General features: G+C 40.9%; 1 protein-coding gene and 1 long non-coding RNA gene across 4 annotated transcripts in view; one reads left to right on the top strand and one right to left on the bottom strand.

Annotated features, from left to right (window-relative positions):
• The window catches only part of LOC135107331 (echinoderm microtubule-associated protein-like CG42247), a 100,063-nt gene that overhangs the window by 67,052 nt on the left and 13,011 nt on the right, over nt 1-20,000 (top strand). For all 3 annotated transcript variants that reach the window (XM_064017041.1, XM_064017038.1, XM_064017039.1), the window contains 7 exons: nt 4,314-4,467; nt 7,944-8,093; nt 11,574-11,745; nt 12,440-12,535; nt 13,298-13,432; nt 14,832-14,966; nt 17,575-17,703. In XM_064017041.1, the coding sequence (XP_063873111.1) occupies nt 4,314-4,467; nt 7,944-8,093; nt 11,574-11,745; nt 12,440-12,535; nt 13,298-13,432; nt 14,832-14,966; nt 17,575-17,703 (971 nt within the window). The remainder of the gene's footprint in view (nt 1-4,313; nt 4,468-7,943; nt 8,094-11,573; nt 11,746-12,439; nt 12,536-13,297; nt 13,433-14,831; nt 14,967-17,574; nt 17,704-20,000) is intronic.
• Nucleotides 1-20,000, bottom strand: part of LOC135107332 (uncharacterized) — a 140,733-nt gene that overhangs the window by 115,461 nt on the left and 5,272 nt on the right. Inside the window, exon 2 of the long non-coding RNA XR_010271710.1 lies at nt 16,300-16,494. This is a non-coding gene — a long non-coding RNA (uncharacterized LOC135107332). The remainder of the gene's footprint in view (nt 1-16,299; nt 16,495-20,000) is intronic.

Here is a 20,000-nt window from a genome sequence, read left to right as displayed (position 1 = left end):
ATAGTGACGAGAAAATCATCTCGTTAATCCCTCAGCACAGTCTTGAGCGTGAATCATTCTCTTGCTCAATAATATTTGCATCGTGAATCACACATATCTTGAGAATGGACGCGTGAAATAACACAACTTTATCCCATTAAATCATTTTCTCATAAACAAGAAAACAGAACACACAAGTATTCTTTTTTTTTCAATGAGTCGTTGTCTGCTCCCTCTTGTTATTCCTCTTTCTCTTCCTCTTGTTATTCCTCTTTCTCTTTCTCTTCCTTTGTAATGTTCTCCTCCTCCTACTTCTTTTACTTCTACTTGGTTTTTTCTTCCACTTCATCATCATCTAGTCATAAATATCTTTACCTAACTTCCCACATGATAAAATCTGTTAAGTTAATAATGTGTCTATAATCGTATTCTCTTCTCTTTTACAATGTCCTTCTATTTGCAGTAATCATTGTTCTTTCCTTCCATTTCATCATCAAGCCAAGAGTATCTTTACCTAACTTCCCACCAGATAAAATCTAAAAAAAAAGATAATAACAAGGATTAGTACAAGGAGGAGGGTATAGCAAAAGAGAAAGCAATGCGAAAATACACACATCATGACCTTAACAGAGATTTTATTAGATGGGGAGTTCTGTAAAGATACACATGGATAGATGATAAAAAGGGAAGGGAAGAGCAAGCAGAAGTAAAACACATAGAAGGAAGAGAATATTGCAAAGGAGGAGGAGGAGGAAGAGAAAGAGGAATAAGAAGAGGAAGAAGACAATTACTCATTGAAGAAAAGAATACTTGTGTGTTCTCCGGTTTTCTTCTTCTTTGCAATGTATTCCTTTTTATACTAGTTTCAGATCTGCTTGTTCTTATTCTCCTCTTCTTCTTTGTCATCCATCAGTATCTTTCCCTGACTTCCCACCTGATAGAATCTCTGGTGACACCCCGATAAACAAACATTTTCATATCAACTAGTACTTCAATGAGATGCACAAAACTACAGAAGCTACTGAAGCGTTTACCCTTCGAGACAACAGCAGCATCCAGCAAACATAGTGTGCCCTTAACTCACCCCGCCCCGGAGTGGACGAGGAGAAAATTACGTTAATCACTATCATTTAGAACTAGTTCACTCCTCCCCTATCATTCTTAGCTCGTCCCTCAGCCACTAGGCAGTATTTACTATACTACACTCCTCCAACACTTCTCTAGCATGCAGAGTTCCTTGTCCTTAAGCATCTCTCTCTCTCTCTCTCTCTCTCTCTCTCTCTCTCTCTCTCTCTCTCTCTCTCTCTCTCTCTCTCTCTCTCTCCAGAGAGGAAGTATAAGATGGACTATATCCCCTCCTGTTTGTGATTAGAAACACCCTTTCATCTCTTTTTTACTTCCTTTACATTCTCTTCATCTTCCATCAACAATATTTCTCACCCTCCTCCCAAATTATCCTTTCTCTCACTCGTTTCCATCACAACTCCAAGGAACACAAAGGACGAACAAATCGCACTATTCCTGTTGCACCTTAATAGGCTGTTTGTGATAAATTACACCCCCTTCGTCTCTTACTTTTTTCACCTTCTCTTCACCCACAATATATTTTTATTTTTTTTCACCCTCCTCTCAAATCATCCTTCCCTTCACTGTAATATAGTTTCCATCACCACTCCATCATTCTTCCATCCACAGCGTTTTTTTTCACCCTCCTACACCCAATCCTTATTATCTACCTCCACCACCACCACCACCACTACCTAGATTAGCTCACTCTTCCGCTCCTTCCAAACACCACCACCTTATTTTCCTTTATTCATAGGAGGAAAAGAGAGAGAGAGAGAGAGAGAGAGAGAGAGAGAGAGAGAGAGAGAGAGAGAGAGAGAGAGAGAGAGAGAGAGAGAGAGAATACATGGAGAGGGGAAGAGAAGGTCACAGTTCATCACTTTCGACGTGGATGATGACATGTTGGTGGCAAGAGAGAGAGAGAGAGAGAAAAAAAACGTCATTCTTTATACATAAGTAGAGTGGAGATGTAAAATTCCTTAACATGATAAACTGTATGAGAATTCGAAGATGATGATGATGATGATGATGAAGATGGAAAGTGACTCAAAAGAAAAATATACAAATTTGAGCTCGACGTGATAATTGATGGTGAGGTGAATAAAGATGTTAATTAACGTATCATTATCTGTGGAATAAGAAGCGGCAGGTGAGAGAGGGAGAGGAAAGGCAGATGGAGAAGGGGAGGAGGATAACTGATGGAGCTTATGGTGCCGCTAAAATAGGGTCACATAGCGCCGGAAGGAGTGGTGGGCTCCTCTCTCTCTCTCTCTCTCTCTCTCTCTCTCTCTCTCTCTCTCTCTCTCTCTCTCTCTCTCTCTCTCTCTCTCTCTCTCTCTCTCTCTCTTTCCTCTCCCTCCCTACTTTCCTCCTTTCACTCCTTTTTCTTTTCCTTCCTCCCTACCTACCTCTATCATTCACTCATTCCTTTCCTTCCCCCTCCCTCCCACCCTCATCCATCTCTCACTTTCAATACCCTCCTTCTCTCCTTGCTACTTACCGAATCCTTCTTTCACTGTCCCTAGTTACTCACTCCAGTACTTCACTTCCTGCCTCCTTTATTCTTTCCCACTCTGCTTCACGCTTACTCACTGGCTTATACACTCACTCACTCACTCACTCATTCACGCCGTCACCCGCTGGCCAATCTTGCTTTTTAATTCACTAACTCACTAATTCACTAGATGCATCTCACCCAGCGCAGTTAGACAGAGCATGCACTTAAGAAATAAAAAAAAATACAGAAACCATATTTTCCTTTCAGATTTGATGAGTGGATCTTGGAAGATACGACTCTGAGGTTATACTCGTTATTTTAAACTGGCGGATTTCCTCGTACTGTCTGTCTGTATGTCTGTTTGTCTGTCTGTCTCTCTTTCTCTCTCTACACATACATACAGACACGTAGCTACCTATGTACCTACCACACACACACACACAATTTCTGCCCCCATAAATCCGCCGCACCTTGACCTTTCCTCCTCATGATGGTCGCCTCTGCCTCATAAATATGGGACACTCTTACAAGGCTAGGCTTAATTTCTTTGATAAGCCACGACACATTTAAGCCAACCTAACCTATAACCATAACTCCCATAACCATTACTCTCTCTCTCTCTCTCTCTCTCTCTCTCTGGTCTATTTTCTCCTATACACTTCTTTCGTAATGTTGTAATCTTTTTTTTCCTTTCTCCTTCTTAACCGTGTTTCCTCCTCCTCCTCCTTCTCCTCCTCCTCCTCTTCCTCCTCCTCCTCCTCCTCTTTTCCCCCTCCTCCTCCTTTTCCTCCTCCTTCTCTCTTTCTCGTGTCTTCTCACAATACCTGAAATATCTTCCTTCTCTGGCCATTTTCCTTCATCCTCATTCTTTTCTCTTCATTAGTTTCTTAACATGTAACTTCCACGTATTCTTCCTCCTTTCCCCCCGTCAATTCTTTTTTCTCCTTATCACCGTATTCTATTTTAATCTTCCCTATATTTTTCATTCATCCCCTTTTTAATACATCACATTTCCTTCTACTTTTTTCTTCTTCCTCCTGTCCCTTCCCTTCCTCCTCTAGAAAGCTCCCTGTCTCCCCTCTCTTCCCATCTCTTACCTTTCCCTTCTGTCTTTCTCTTACTTATGACGTTCACTCCACACTCACTTTTCCTATTCTCTCTCACTCACCTTCTTTCTCTTCATTGCTCCAGTTCCCCTAAGCATTTCTCTTCTCGATCTCCTAGTCTATAATCTCAAACACATTTTTTTTTCTAGCTCCCACAGTTGCAACCTTTTCTTTTCCTTCCTTTATCTAATCCTCCATTGTTTCTCTTTCCGTTCTCTTACTATATATCTCAAAGCAAGCCCTTTTTCTTTGCCCACAGTTGTAACCTTTTTCTCCTTTCATTTATTCAGTTATCTTCTGCTTCTCTTCTCACTCTCCTGCTACAAACACCCCAAAACACGCTATCCCCACACCTGTAACCGTTTTATTCCCGTCATTAATTCATTTATCTCCTATTTATCTTCCTGCCCTCCCACTATACCGCCAAAACACAATCGTTTTTTTTTCCTCCTTCCTACGTTTGTAACAGTCTCTTTTCTTTCCTTCATCTAATTCTCCTGTTTCTCTTCTCAGTTTCCTACTACAAACCCCCATTTATGTAACCATTTTTCCACTTCCTTTATCCAATTATCCCCCTGTTTTCCTTCTTGATACACTAAATACCCAGAAAACACACATTATATTCCCACACCCGTTACATCAACTTTTCCGCTCTTCCCCTGCAGAGGCCGTTGAGGAAAGCGACGAAGCGGAGGAGGTGAGCGATGGAAGAGTGGCTATCGTCACCATCAAGGGGCAGAGGCGAACGCTATATGCCCCGAGGAATCCCGTTGCCTATGTTCCTGCGCCGCCTCGGGCAAGACTCACGCTCGACTGGGTGTATCCTTGCAATATCTTCACCTGGGAGTGTGTGTGTGTGTGTGTGTGTGTGTGTGTGTGTTGGGGGAAGGGGGCTTTTTTTTCATCAGTGCTTTCTTTTGTTAGTTTTCCTTTTCTTTTTTTTCCAGTAATTTTTTCAATATTTTTTTTTGTCGGTAGGCCTTTTTTTTGTCAGTATGCATTTTTTTTGTGAATTTTTTTTTTTTCGTCAGTGGGTCTTTTTTTTTCGTCAAAAGGTCTATTATTTTCGTCAGTAGGCTTTTTTTTTGGTCAGTTGGTTGTTTTGTCAGTGGGCTTTTTTTTTGTCAGTAGGCCTTTTTATCAGGCTTTTTTCTTCAGTAGATTTCTTTGTCAGTAACCTTTTTTTCGTTAGTAGGCGTTTTTCTTCAACGAGCCTTTTTTTCGCCAGAGGGCCTTTTTTTCGTTCTTTTTGTTATTCTAGGCCAGTGCCCCTTTCCATAAAAAAAAAAAAAAAAAAAAAAAACAGGGAAGCTGCAAGAAGCCATCAGACCTACACGCGCCAGTCCCTGTGTAAAGCATACCTACGTATTTCTACCTGTCATCCTCATCCTTAAATCTGTTTAATCTTCTCTTTTTAAGTTCCCTAATCGGCACTAGCGACCTATTCCATTCATGTACCACTGTATTAGAGAACCAGTTCCTTCCTATCTTTTTTTTTTTTTTATCCAACTTTATCAAGCTTTAACTTATTATTTTTTTCTTGTCTTGTGCTGATTACTGAAACTGAGGAATTTCTTTGTCATCCTTAGCCCTTATACCACTTAAAGACTTCCATCAGATCCCCTCTTTATCCATGCATCTATTAGAAGGGTGTCTTTGCTAATATTGCGTGGAGTTTGATTTTTTTTTCTTTTTTTTATGGAGTGACAGAGAAGAGTGATTTGGGCTTTGATGTAAATTCCACTCACAGAGATTCCTCCACGAATATTATATATAAAGTTTATTCACAGCATGATAAATTCCCACGACCTAATCAAACTTAATTAAACTAATTTATCATGGAGTCCTTGAAAAAAAAAAAAAACTACACGCACCTGGAGGCATGCAAGTGTATCTGGAGGTTATGTGCTTACGTCCAAAAATGTCTGTAGGCGTCCGCGGGTATCTAGAACAGGCTGCGTGTGTTTGAATGCCCCTAAAGTGTTGACAGAACAGTGAAATGTCCAGCTACATGAGAGATGGGGCCAGTAAGTATGTCTTTGAGGTATGCCAAGAGCGCCTGGCAGTCGCCTGTCGAGTCACGTCACATCTTAGGGTTTATTCTTAACCTTCCCGGTCGCCCTTGTCCACCAGTGCGTCTAAGGTTTAAGTCGTGCGTGTGTGCTGGGAGTTTGCGTGTGTAGACAATACCCAGAGAGCCTACGATTGGGGGACAGTGTGTGTGTGTGTGTGTGTGTGTGTGTGTCAGTATCCCACTTAAGTTCATTTATTAGTGTTAGAAGCTTTATTTTCTAAAACAGTGTTCTTCTCAAGCTTCCTGTAGATTAAGGGATCTGCTATAGGTCTTTAAGTGGAACAAGGGATATAATAAAGGTAGCATAAAGAAAATCCTCACAATCAGTAATTAGGATAGAAAATAAAAACGGGTTCAAGCTTGATAGAGTTAATTATGAAGGGGGAGGGAGAGTGTTGGTTAGGAAGAAATTGTCCCTCAAATACAGTGGAATAGATTTAGTAATCAGGTCGTTAGTGTCGAGTCAATGGGGAGCTTTTGAAAGGTTAAATATATCTATGGATGGGGATGATAGCTGGAAACAGGTGTGCATGTATTGAACAGAGACTGCCACATGTAGACCTGGTGGTTTCTTGCAGCTTACCATGTTTTCTCATGTCCTTATGTTCTGTACTGTGCAGCAGGATTCCCTTCACCGAGTCTTGGCGATTTTCTCAATATTAAAAGGTTATTCACTCCCACGTACAGTTATCAGCAAGTCAAATAATGTGCACTCATTTGTTTAGCGTAAGTTTTTTCACTGTTCTCAGAACTGACGAGAGCGTCTTAACTTGTCAGGTATTACAAGAGGACTTGAAATTGAGGGAAAAATACTAGTCACTAGAAGGGAATGCAGTCAATTACTCTGTTGTTAACAGTCAGTTTGTACACATCAGGTGAGAAGCACAGCAAAATGCACCTTCACAGGCACTGAACTCCGCAGTATAAAAAGATACTGTGTCAAGGAAAGCAATGCGTTAAGTGAATGAGATTTTGGGCGTAATTCTGAAGTCCTCGTCATACAAAAAAAAAAAAAAAAAAAAAAAAAAGAGGGTAAAAGGAAAGTTCTGACAATGTTGTATTACGTGTAGAATAACAATGGTGTCACAGAGAGTAGTGTATAAACTAAGCGAAGTTTTCGACCTAATTATGAAATCCTAGTAATTCCAAAAGAAAAAAATGGCGGTTTAGGGAAAGGTATTAACATTGTTCCTGTATCACGTGTATGTATCTGGTATCATGGAGAGCAGAGCATAAACCGAACGAGATTTTAGGCGTAATTCTGAAATCCTCGATAAAAGGGAGTGGTGAGTGGGCGGCTCTAAAATTGTTCCTGTATCACGTGTACGATAATATACCAACCCAGTGTAATACCCTTGACCTTGAATGCTAACGAACGCCACCTTGAAGTTGTACAATGTTGAGCCTGAGGTGATGTTACAAGGTCACGCCAGAGGTCACATTAAGGGACTGTGATTTGTGGCATTCCTGAGGGAGGCAACATATGAGAGTGTGACACGAAATTTTACTTCCTGGCACTTAACTCCACCATTTTTCTTTTTATCTTCATTCCTTTTCTTTCTTTTTCAGTCGTTTCCCTTAAATTATCCTACTCCCTCAGTTATCTTCCTCCCTTTTCCTCCTCTTTCTCCTTCTCCTTTTACGTTCTTTCTCATTTCAGGGAACGTAACTTCCGTGCAGATGTAATGATCGTATCCCTCTCCTTCGTGTCTCTTCCACCTATCCGACCCTCTTCTCAATACCCGCCTTACACCACTCCATATTCATCCCACTCTCCCATCCTTACTTCGTGACAAGTGCAAGAATAGCATCCCTACTCCATATCCATCCCATCGCCTACATTTTTTGCACTATCAGTCCCATCCTCTTCTTCTTAATGAGGATACTTGACTTCATATCTTGCCCTCTTTACCCTTTATCTCTTAACAAACTTCTGTGTAAGTGTAAGAATAACATCTCTTTCATTACTCCATATCCTTTCCGTCAGTTGAATTCCTCACTTTCTATCTAATTCTCTTCTTACACCATTTCACATTTATCTCATCATTCTTACCTTTACTTCTTTACAAACTTCCGTGCGAGTGTAAGAATAACATCCTTCTTTATTCCATTTGTCTAACCATCTAACCCTCTATCTAATCTTCTTTTTCTTACGTCACTTTACATTCATCCCACACCTCCCACCCTCCAGTCGTGTAGTGCTCCTTAGCTCCTTCTTCAGCTACGGGTACCGAGGCAGCGACACGAGGAAAAACCTGTGGGTGCTGCCGTCAGGGGAGCTACTCTACTACGTGGCTGCCGTCGCTGTTATCTTGGACCGCGAGGACGATGTACAGCGCCACTACACCGAACACACGGAGGATATCCAGTGGTAAGGGGAAAGAAGGACAGTTAGAGGAAAGTTAGAGGGATGAGGGACGGGGCGAAGAGAGATTGGTGGTGAAGGGAGATGATGTGAAGTTAGCGGATGAAGGATGCGGTGATGGAGGTGATGGAGAGGAAGGAATAGGTGATGTGTGATGTTTTGGAAAGGTAGAATGGATGAGTGTGATGAAGGGGAGAGAGAAGTGTAAGAAGATGGAATGTGTTGGGTTTACGAAAGACGGAATGTGTAATAAAATGTGGGAAGATGGAAGGATATATTCAATGTTTTGGAACGAAAAGGGAAATACAAAAGTGATAGAAGCGTATGCCAGTATGTAAAGTAATGGGACGAAAAAAAAAAAAAAAAAACTGGAAAGAGAAAGAAAACATGTAAGGTGTAGTTTTTCAAGTCAATACAGAAAAGTGTGGGGGGAGGGAGCTTATTAAGGAATAAAGAAGAAAATACATACGTTTTGAAATAGTTTTATGAGCAAAGTGGCTGCCAGGAAGCAGTGACTCAAGAGTGACGGACGCTGGTTGGTGGCCAAGGAAGGGGTATAAGGGACGGACAGCGCTTTGGAATAGGGAAACAAATGCCCGAACCTTAGACGACCTCGTATTATGTATAGTTATTGTTACCGTTACCGTTACCGACGTGCCGTGCCCCTACAGACGTTGGCGACCACGGAATGCCACCTCTCTCTCTCTCTCTCTGGTCAACTGTAACTGTCAACTGTCCAGCCTTCCTTCCATTTCCCTTTTCAATTTTCCTTTTCCACGGAAGCATATGGAAAAGGGAAATTATGCAAAGTAAACGGAATACTCGTAGAGGGAGACACGTGAGGAGGTTAAGCAAAGGGGAAGAGTGAGACAAATATATGTTGGTGCCTGATAGCAGAAGAGATGGTGTGTGCAGAGTTGGATGAAGAGTGTGCTATAAAGAGTAGGTATGAGGCGTTCAATACCTGGTGAAGGGGAAGATATATGATGTCAGCTGGGCATGAGGATGATTTAGTGAGAAGCAACAGGAGGGAAGAAGGGAGAGGGAGGGGCTGAGAGACAAGGGAGCGATCACAGGGGATAAAACCTAACGGGAGTAATTAAAGGAATAAATTCAAAACATAAAGTATAGATTGTTCACCGTGTGTGTGTGTGTGTGTGTGTGTGTGTGTGTGTGTGTGTGTGTGTGTGAACTGTCAAGACTAAATCATCGTTGCCAAATTTCACATTCCAAGAGTTCAGAAAAATGAAGTATGAAAAGAACCGGAGTGTAACAAAAAGTAATAATAATAACACAAAGAGCGAAAGGAGAGCGTGCGAGAATGACTGATTGCAGACTTCCATGAGAACACTGGGATGGAATTCCACAGCCGCGAAGGAGGAGCACGTCACCTCAATACTACTGTCATCCTATAATTCCCCCTCAAGAAAAAAAGAAAAAATAAGAAAAAGAAAAAAGAAAGGAAGAGCCATCGAATATCACGCCATAAATATTTGATGTTCCACGATCCTTTTTCCTTTTTTTCCTTTCTCTCATATTTCATTGCCAGTGTTTCCTCTTTACACTGTTGGCTGCTCCTAGTGAACTGATTAATAAGGAGGTTCGTTGTCTCTTATCCCTTCAGAAAGTGCTCATCACCTTTATTTATTTATTTTTCCTTTCCCTTTTTGTGCCCACTTTTCTGTGTATCCTTCCCTCTCCCTCCCCTTATTGTACCTAACTTTCTCAACAAGACTGTTAAACTGGTACGTACTCATCTGAAAAACTGTCCTCGACGCACACAAAAAAAAACTTACGCTGGTTTAAATATTCTCCGTGTGAATACCAACCATCACGCAATATAGGACTATACCCTGAAACACTTTTGTGGTGCACCTTCATTACATTCAAAAGATTTCAGTTGAAGTTACACGGGTGTTAAGGGTATAATATATATATATATATATATATATATATATATATATATATATATATATATATATATATATATATATATATATATATATATATATATATATATATATATATATATATATATATATATATATATATATATATATATATATATTTTTTTTTTTTTTTTTTTTATGTAAGAAGGATACTGGCCAAGGGCAACAAAAATTCAATAAAAAAAAAGTGCCCACTGAAATGCCAGTCCCTTAAAAGGGTCAAAGCAGTGGTCAAAAATTGGTGGATAAGTGTCTTGAAACCTCCCTCTTGAAGGAATTCAAGTCATAGGAAGGTGGAAATACAGAAGCAGGCAAGGAGTTCCAGAGTTTACCAGAGAAAGGGATGAATGATTGAGAATACTGGTTAACTCTTGCATTAGAGAGGTGGACAGAATAGGAGTGAGAGAAAGAAGAAAGTCTTGTGCAGCGAGGCCGCGGGAGGAGGGGAGGCATGCAGTTAGCAAGATCAGAAGAGCAGTTGGCATGAAAATAGCGGTAGAAGACAGCTAGATATGCAACATTGCGGCGGTGAGAGAGGGGCTGAAGACAGTCAGTTAGAGGAGAGGAGTTGATGAGACGAAAAGCTTTTGATTCCACCCTGTCTAGAACAGCAGTATGAGTGGAACCCCCCCAGACATGTGAAGCATACTCCATACATGGACGGATAAGGCCCTTGTACAGAGTTAGCAACTGGGGGGGTGAGAAAAACTGGCGGAGACGTCTCAGAACACCTAACTTCATAGAAGCTGTTTTAGCTAGAGATGAGATGTGAAGTTTCCAGTTCAGATTATAAGTAAAGGACAGACCGAGGATGTTCAGTGTAGAAGAGGGAGACAGTTGAGTGTCACTGAAGAAGAGGGGATAGTTGTCTGGAAGATTGTGTCGAGTTGATAGATGGAGGAATTGAGTTTTTGAGGCATTGAACAATACCAAGCTTGCTCTGCCCCAATCAGAAATTTTAGAAAGATCAGAAGTCAGGCGTTCTGTGGCTTCCCTGCGTGATATGTTTACCTCCTGAAGGGTTGGACGTCTATGAAAAGACGTGGAAAAGTGCAGGGTGGTATCATCAGCATAGGAGTGGATAGGACAAGAAGTTTGGTTTAGAAGATCATTAATGAATAATAAGAAGAGAGTGGGTGACAGGACAGAACCCTGAGGAACACCACTGTTAATAGATTTAGGAGAAGAACAGTGACCGTCTACCACAGCAGCAATAGAACGGTCAGAAAGGAAACTTGAGATGAAATTACAGAGAGAAGGATATATATATATATATATATATATATATATATATATATATATATATATATATATATATATATATATATATATATATATATATATATATATATATATATATATATATTTCTTGTGGCATATTAGCAAGATACCTGCGTTATTAACAGGAGAAACAATCTTGAGAACCCCGGCAATTCATCTGTGTGGCCTTTGAAAATAGTCGTGATGAGAGAGTAAAGCGTTTCAGAATACGATCGTCAGTCCCACACCTTTCATTCATCTTCCCTCTTCTCCTCAGCATGGCTCTCCACCCATCGCGTGACCTCGTGGCGTCAGGACAACGTGCCTCTCGCGGCCGCAGAGCCACCGCCCACGTAAGGGTGTGGCACGCTCGCTCCCTCACCACCATGCACGTGCTGGGAAGGAAGGAGCTGGGTGCAGGCATCCTCGCTGTGGCCTTCTCTTGCAGGGTGAGTGTGCGAGGTTGAAATGTTTGATCTTATTAATCCTCCTCCCTTAGTCTTTCCTTCTCTTTCTCCGTCTCCCTCTTCTTCTGCCTATCTTCAACCACCCATCTCGTTTCCTTCCCTTCGTCTTTCCTTCTTTTCTCCCCTCTCTTTCTTTCTTGTATATCTTTAGCTCTCCCTCTCGTTCCCTTTCCTTCGTCTTTTCTTCTCCTCCCGCTCCCTCTTTTTCTCCTGTCTCTCTCCCTCTGGCTCTCGTTTCCTTTCCTTCGTCGCTCTTTCTTTCTCTCATGCCTCCCTTCATCTCTCCCTCTAGTTCCTTTTCCCTCTTTTTCTCGTGCTCCCTTTCTCTCTCTCTCTTGCCTCTTCAACTTTTCCTCTCGTCCCTTTCCTTATCTTTCTTTCTCGTCGTTCTCCTTTCCTCTCTTCCTTTCTCCTTGCCATCATTCATCTTTCCTTCTCGTTTCTTTCCCTATCTTTGTTTTGTATTCGCTTTTCTTTCTACCCTTCCTACTCTTTTCTTGTCGTCTTCCGTCTTTCCCTCTCGTTCTTTTCTCCATCTTTTCTCGTCTTTTTTCCTTTCTTTCCCATTCTTTTCCCTGCGGATTTCTCATCTTCTCGCCCGCTCGTTTTCCCTCTCCAGTTTTCCGTCCGTTAGTCCTCTGCTATATGCTCACTCGCTCGTGTATTTTCTCCTCAGAACAACGGGGACTTCCTGCTGGCGGTGGACGCGGACAAGGAGCATCTCCTCTCCGTCTGGACTTGGAACAACGAGAAGGTGTTCGGCAAGGTGGCGGTGAGTCGCTTAAGGAGTCTTCATAGAGGACCGAGAATATAAACGGACACTTTTAAGCTTCATTTTTCCCGCACCAGAATTGAATGTGAATCTCCACACTGTGCCTCTATGTAGACCCCCCCCCCTTTTTTTTTTATGTGCAAGAGGGGTACTGACCAAGGGCAATTAAACTTTATAAGAAAAAAAGCCCACTGATGTGCCACTCCCTAAAGAAAAGGGTCAAAAATTGGAGAAGTGTTTTAGCTACTCCCAACATATTTTCTCGGTCATCTACGAGTCCGTGCATACAATTCTTTCACAACACTGCGAGCGTCAACAAAGCCTGACTGTGCCAGTCAGAAGGTTAATGAGTGCTCGAGTGTGATTATAAAGGGAAGATGGTGCATGGAAAAAAAAAAAATTACGATCGTTTTCCTTCCTGAGTAATTTCTTCCTCTGCACATTTCCTTCCCTTACTTATCCCTCCGTGGTAATTTTTTTCTCCTCCACCTCTTCCTTATTAATCTAATCACCCCTTAACCTAACCGAAGTTAACCTAAACTAACCTAACCTAACTTAACCTAGTCTAGTCAAATCTAATCTAACGTAACCTGACCTAACCTTAACCTGACCTAACTTTAATTGAGTAAACATGCCCTCCGTCATATGAGATAACTAATAAAGATGAACCGCGGCCGTGGTGGTTTTAGATGACAGGTCTTCTCACTTGTGAGTGTTTGTGGGGGAAGATGTAAATGTATACTGACAGTCTTACTCCCACAGACCCACCAGGACCACGTGTACGGCGCCGCCTTCCACCCCCTAGATAATAACCTCATCATCACCTACGGCAAGGGACTCCTCTCGCTGTGGGCGCGGCGGAAGGACGGCATCTTCACGCGTTCCGACCTTGTGCAGGTGAGAACAGAGGGAGGGAGAGAGGGAGAAAGCTTGACTGATTGACTGACGGATTCAAAGATGGAAGAAATGTAGGGAGGGAGAACAAGAAAGAAAGGAATACAACATAACAAAGGGGGGAGAAACGAAGGAACAAGAGAGGAAGGAAGAAAACAAAATAAAGAGGGATAAAGGAAGAGAGGTTGATAGACTGACCGTTTCAGAAGAGCAACAAATATAGAAAATAGTTATAAAAGTGTTATTTTCAGCACGGAGCATCAGTTCTTCATTCATTCACGTGAAGATGCGAGACACACACACCAACTGAGCGCTCTTGGTAATAGTTTCAAACACAGTAATTCCCTGAGTGGTTACAGTCTTAGTGGATCAGACGGGAAGGTGCTGGGAAGATAAGGTAGAGACAAGGTTTTCCCTAGTAAATTACAGTGCTCAGAAGAAAAATAACATGATGTAGATGAAGGAGCGCCTGACCGGCTGGCTGAGTGGGTGGCTGGTTGGGCGAAGGTATACATTTTGTCTGTCTACCTGAAGCAACTGCTAATACGAAACGTCGCTTTATTGTGTGATTATCGATGATTAATTTTCACACTCCATCATTGTGTGCACGAGGCAATCAGCTCCTCCACACTTACTCTTTCCTTTCTGGGTTATAAAAAATCTGTACATTCTACCTCTAGTTAGTTCAGTTAGTCCCTTAGTTTTTTTTTTTTTTCTTCTTCTCTCTCAGCATTTAAATTCCTACCTAATTTAGATTCCTCTGTTTTTCATCTCCCATTCATCATTTCATTCCCATATCCTCCATTATCCTCCATTATCTTTTCTCATCTCTCCCTCTTACTTTTTATTATCTTGCATCTCCCATTGATTGTCTCCTTCCTTTATTCTTCCTTATCATCTCTCATCCCTCTCATATCGTTTTTTTTCATATCTCCCTCACACTTGTCTTCCATTCACTCTTCTCCTTTATCCTTCTTCCTCATCCTCCCACATCCCCTTCTTTATCCCCTCACATTTCATTGATTCCTCCCTTTCCTTACCCCTACTACTTACTTCATTCAAAAGAAACTCGAGAGACAACGTGTTTGCTGCTGTTTGACCTTTATTGTGTTCCTTACCGTCCTTACCATCGTCCCTCACACTTTCTCTTCCCCTTTATCGTCTCCCTTATGCATACCACTCCATCCTTTGTCTTTACCTCCTCCTGTCTTTATTTTTTTCCTATTTTCATTCCCTTTCTCTATTAATTAATACGTCCTTCTCTTACCATTGATATCCTTCACTCCTCACTCACTTGCCACACTCTCACCCTTTTCACTCTCCATTCCCTCGCCACACCCTCACCTCTTTCACTCCTAACTCCCTAAACCATCAAACCTTCACCCATTTCCCACCCCTTCAGGAAAGCTCAGGGCGGACCATCACAGCGCTGGAGTTCACGCAGGACGGGGACCTGATCACCGGGGACCTGGAGGGTGTGATGACTGTGTGGAGTGTGGACGAGGACGGCGAATATTACGTAAAAAAGGAGTTTCAGGCAAGTGTCACGTTAAATCTTCTTCTATGTAGTCTGCCTCTCGCTCTTCCCCAACCCATGCTTTTGTTACCATTGTCAGTATTAGTCAACATTTGTCATCACTATTAAAGCAGAACACAACAGCTTGGGTGGTGAGCGGCGGGGTGGGGTTGGAGGTGGGGGGGAGTAGGAAAGGCGGGGAGATTTCTATCTATCCTCCCTTTGATAATCGAGTGCAGATGCAACGTACAGTTATTTTTCTTCCTCCCTCCTTCCATTCTTCTGCCTTCTATCATCCCAATTATACATTTTTGCATTTTCACTTGTTACTTATAATTGCTAGTCGAGTAAAGATGCTGCCTCTTCCTTTTCGTTTACTTGGACTCGCATTTTTTATACCATGGTGTTGGGCGGGAAGGGTGTTGCTGCGTCATGCATTCCTTTTTCGTCTTTTCTTTTCTTAATACACAGGAGAAGAAGACCCATGGACATAACCAGATTTAACATGAGAAGAAAAAATCCACTAAGTCATGCTTTGAAATTCTTAAAACTCTCATAATAACAATTTTGAAAAGTCACTGAGATAACTAGTCGGGTTTTCGTGAGTGCTTTTACCACTGAGGATGCAGGATACTTCTTAAACTAATACTAGAATCATGAAAACACCCTTGAAATCTGCACTACTTTCCTCTATACAAGACTCCCTTGCCTGTTAGAAGCAGTCGAGATAAAACAAAGGAACGTTTGAGACGGAAAGAGGTGTTGAGTGGGAGACTGTCATGCTAGTGTGTGTGTGTGTGTGTGTGTGTGTGTAGTCATGCCGAACAAGATGATTTGAGAGAATACTAAAAACTTGGGAGAGGCCCGTTAGGGCATCAGAATACCATTTTTATCACTCATGAACAAACTGCGATATTTGTATTTTTTCATAGATAACTTTTAAAGCTTAACAGTAGACATCTCATTAAGCGCACTAACGCAGATGGAGGTGAAAGTTAGCGAAAAATAACAATACCAACATACAGACGAGCAATACACCTAGAGAGCACCAATCATTGAATGCAAGAGAAGAAACGGGGAAGAAACGTGCAATGGGAGAAGATGAGAACAAGCATTACGACGCGGGGAGATGCGTGTGACTATTGTAATGGCACAACCTGAATGGGAAGCATTTCCTTGAACACTAACACAGATAAAGGCGATAGCTAGGAAAGAATAACTACACAAATACCAACAAAAACAAAACAAAAACGGAAAACACTTACACAACACCAATAACAAGCACACATCCGCGAGCACCTGAAAACAACCACACGGAAGCTGCGAAACGAGTAACAGCGACAATAACACTCACGGAAAGGCGAGTATGCAATAGGTAGTGTCATCTGGAGACGAGGTACGCATATCTGAAGGTGTAGCGATAGCACTACCAGTGTCATTGGAGTGGTTATCTCCCCTGAAGGTCTTGAAGGATACGTGCAGGGATTTGACGGATGCTGCTGCTGCTGCTGCTGTTGTTGTTGTTGCTTTAGTTCCGTTCATCAATAACCTGGAAGAGAAAGAGGAGACGACACTTACATTTACATATATACTTGTATGGAAGTTATCGATGAGTGGTGGTAGAAAAATAATAATAAAAAAGTACGTAAACTGAAACCATAAAAAGTCCTCATAAAACGATCATCGATAACCTGGAAGAAGAAAAAAACAAACGACACTTACATTTACATAAACATCTGTACGAAAAATATCAATGTGCAGCATTAGTAAAAATTATAATAAAATACAATGTTTACTTGTACTGAGATTGTCAATATTGTGATAAAATAATACAATATTTACGTATACTTCAATATCATAATGTCAGTGCGATGATTAAAAAAAAGAATAAATAAAATAAATAAATAAAAACGTTTAAGTATATTTGTATCACATAAGTTATCAACAACAGGAAAGTTAGAAATCACCATAAAAAGACTCAAGTAGCATTACCTTCAGGAAACACTCAAGAGGAGAACACAAAAAATACTTGATCACATAAAACACTCGACTAATTTTGAACCTGCGCAGTGAATAGGATTCGAACCTACGCGGGAAGACCCCATCTAATTTCTAGTCAGACGATTTAACTATTCACTGCTGCGAACAACAGAATTCAACTGCAATATTCAAACGTTTACAAAAATTAAAGGACAGTACGAAATATTTAAAGCACCTTCGATAATAAATAAGTGGATTATAAGGATAGACTTTCACTGTCTAGCTAATATGACGTTCAGGGATGGCTGTAGAACAAAAGTGATGTCTGAGTGGTCTGTGATTAAGGAAAAACGTGCCAATTAACAATGTAGGAGTAAAGCTGTTGGCCTTGTAGTTATAATTTCCATGCAGTTATGTTTTGGAGTGACATAAAACAAGCACACTCTATCCCACACGTGCAAACAATTAAAAGGAATTCCCATCTCACCAATTAGTCCCACCATTTAAACAAACTGATCCATCTTACTATTAGCGAACATATTTCTTATCCATATAATTCCTCTCACTATCCCTTTTTGTCTCATCTCCTGGTCTAACTACCCCTCTCTCTTCCTTCTGCCTACTCACGCCTCTCCTGCTCCACCCTCAGGCCCACTCAAGTGCCATCAACGCTCTCAAGATGCTCAGCGAGGGCACGGTGCTGTCAGGAGGCGACCGGGACCGTAAGATAATCGCTTGGGATTGCGACGAGGACTTTGAGAAGATCACAGAGACGAGGGTAAGTGTAGCGGTGTATAGTGTTTATAGTAAACCCTCTGAATTTAATATCCGTCTGAATTCAATAGTTTTCTGACACTCTTACTTGGGTTCAGATCTGATGTTATTATGCCGTTCAATGGTTGCTCTCTTAACCCTTCAACTGCTAATATTGACATGCTAACATGACGCTTCTTAACTGAGTAGCTCTATTCATTGAGACTACTAAAACCAGTAAAGCGCTTAGGAAGGTGATTGACGAGCAAAGTGCATGGGAAAAGTGCTGGAAATCTTAAATGATTTTTCGTTATAACTACAAAATTTGAGGTTTATCAGTTCATTAGCTGAAAAGTTAACGGCAATTTCAGGGACAGCTCAGATACCGGACTTGACTAATATTCAAATCACTCCAGCTCAAAAAAAAAAAAATGCGAGAGGCCAATCGTTGTGCTATATACCGTTGGATAGGAAATTTCATTCTGCGTTGAGTGATATGTACAGGATATCGTCGAGATAAAAGTTGGTGAAAACTGCAGAAAACTAGTAGTGACTTTACAAAATCCCATTTTCGACACTCTTATACTTTTTTTAAGTTAGCCATTGACTTCATCGAATAGAAGAGATGAAACTTATATCACATAAAATTTATAGACTTGTGCTAAGATATGGTGCTAATTTAGTTACGATCGGCTGCGTAGTTACAAAGATATTAGCGTTTGAATAGCGTTACAGGCGGTGAGGGGACATAGCACCTAGCATAGTATTTAAAAAAAAAAAAATTCTAGCTCAAATGTTTTCGAGAGCCGAATGATTCCCCTATAAAGCACTGGATACGAAATTAAATTTTCCCTTCAATGGTATGTGTTCGATCTTAGTGAGACAAAAATAAGTTGGTGAAAATTGAGTAGTTTTTTTTTTAAGAAATCACATTTTTGACACCCTTCTAATATTTGCAAGTTAAACATTGACTTTACGCAATAGAAGAGATGACAGCTATACCATATAAAATTGATAGAGTTGTACTATCATATGGTGCTAACTTCGTTACGATCGGCCGCGTAGTTGCAGATATTAACGTTTGAAGACCGTTACGGCAGGTCCGGGTCGGGTCGCTCAAAATGAAACTCCAACCTCCATAGTAAATTTCGCTTCGCTCGTAAAAAAAAAAAAAAAAAAAAAAATTGAATTCTCCATCACTTATTGCTGCCTGTAGCTTCTTTCATTTGCATCCGAATATCTTATTAAGCTTCAGGAGGAACCAAAGTTATTTGAGGGTTAAAATCAAAGAGTTACTCTTCATGTAGTGTGTTTAGTAAAATCCTCTGTTTATTAATTTTTCGTTTCATGTAGTTTTTACTTACCAGCAAAATGCCTCGGAAGGCGATTGACGAGCGAAGTTGTAGGTAATGAATCACTGGAAGGAATATTTCAATAAATGAGAGAGAGAGAGAGAGAGAGAGAGAGAGAGAGAGAGAGAGAGAGAGAGAGAGAGAGAGAGAGAGAGAGAGAGAGAGAGAGAGAGCAATTTCTGGCACATCGCACATGGCGGACTAGCCTAATATAAAAAAAAAATCAGCCTAACTCAAAACTTTGCGAGAGCTAAATGGTTGTGCTATATATCGTTGAATAGGAAGCTTCATTATGCATTCAGTGGTATGCGTCCGGTCTTGTTGAAAGAAAAATGTTGGTGAATATTGAGAAACTTTGAAAAAATGCTATTTTTACACCCTTCTAATTTTTGGAAGTTATGTATTGGGTTGAAAGAAAAGAAGAGAGAAAGGGTATAAAATATAAAACTGACAGAGTTGTACTATCATTTGGCGCTAATTTCGTTACGATCGGCCCCGTAGTTCTGGAGATATTAATTTCTGAAGAGCGTTATGGTCGGCTCAGACCGGACCGTGCCAGGCCGCTCCAAATGAACTCCAACCTCCATAAGATTATTTTTTGGTGTAAGAAGGGTTCTGGTCAAAGGCATATCACAGTTGACAGTTCCTAAAAGTAATTCAAAAGAACATCCAAATTACGAGAAGTGTATTTAACCATCACTCTTGAAAAAAACAAAATAAAGTCACTGGCACGGGATAATACAGAAGTAGGCAGAAAGTTTCAGAGTTTAGCAGTGAAAGGGATGAAATATTGTCAATACTGTTTACCTCCTGCATAGTGAGCATCAAGAGGCTACTCAGATTGTAGGGATTAAGAAGCAACATTAGTAAGGTATTTCCATTACCAATGTCACTACTGTATAAACTTTTTTTTTTCCCATGCACTCTACTCTTCTACTGGAGCAACATGGATTATTATTATTATTATTAT

The sequence above is a fragment of the Scylla paramamosain genome, chromosome 15, assembly GCF_035594125.1.
Source record: "Scylla paramamosain isolate STU-SP2022 chromosome 15, ASM3559412v1, whole genome shotgun sequence".
Lineage (NCBI taxonomy): Eukaryota > Metazoa > Arthropoda > Malacostraca > Decapoda > Portunidae > Scylla > Scylla paramamosain.
The sequence above is the reverse complement of the archived record's forward strand: the minus strand, read 5'-3'. Positions and strand labels throughout refer to the sequence as shown.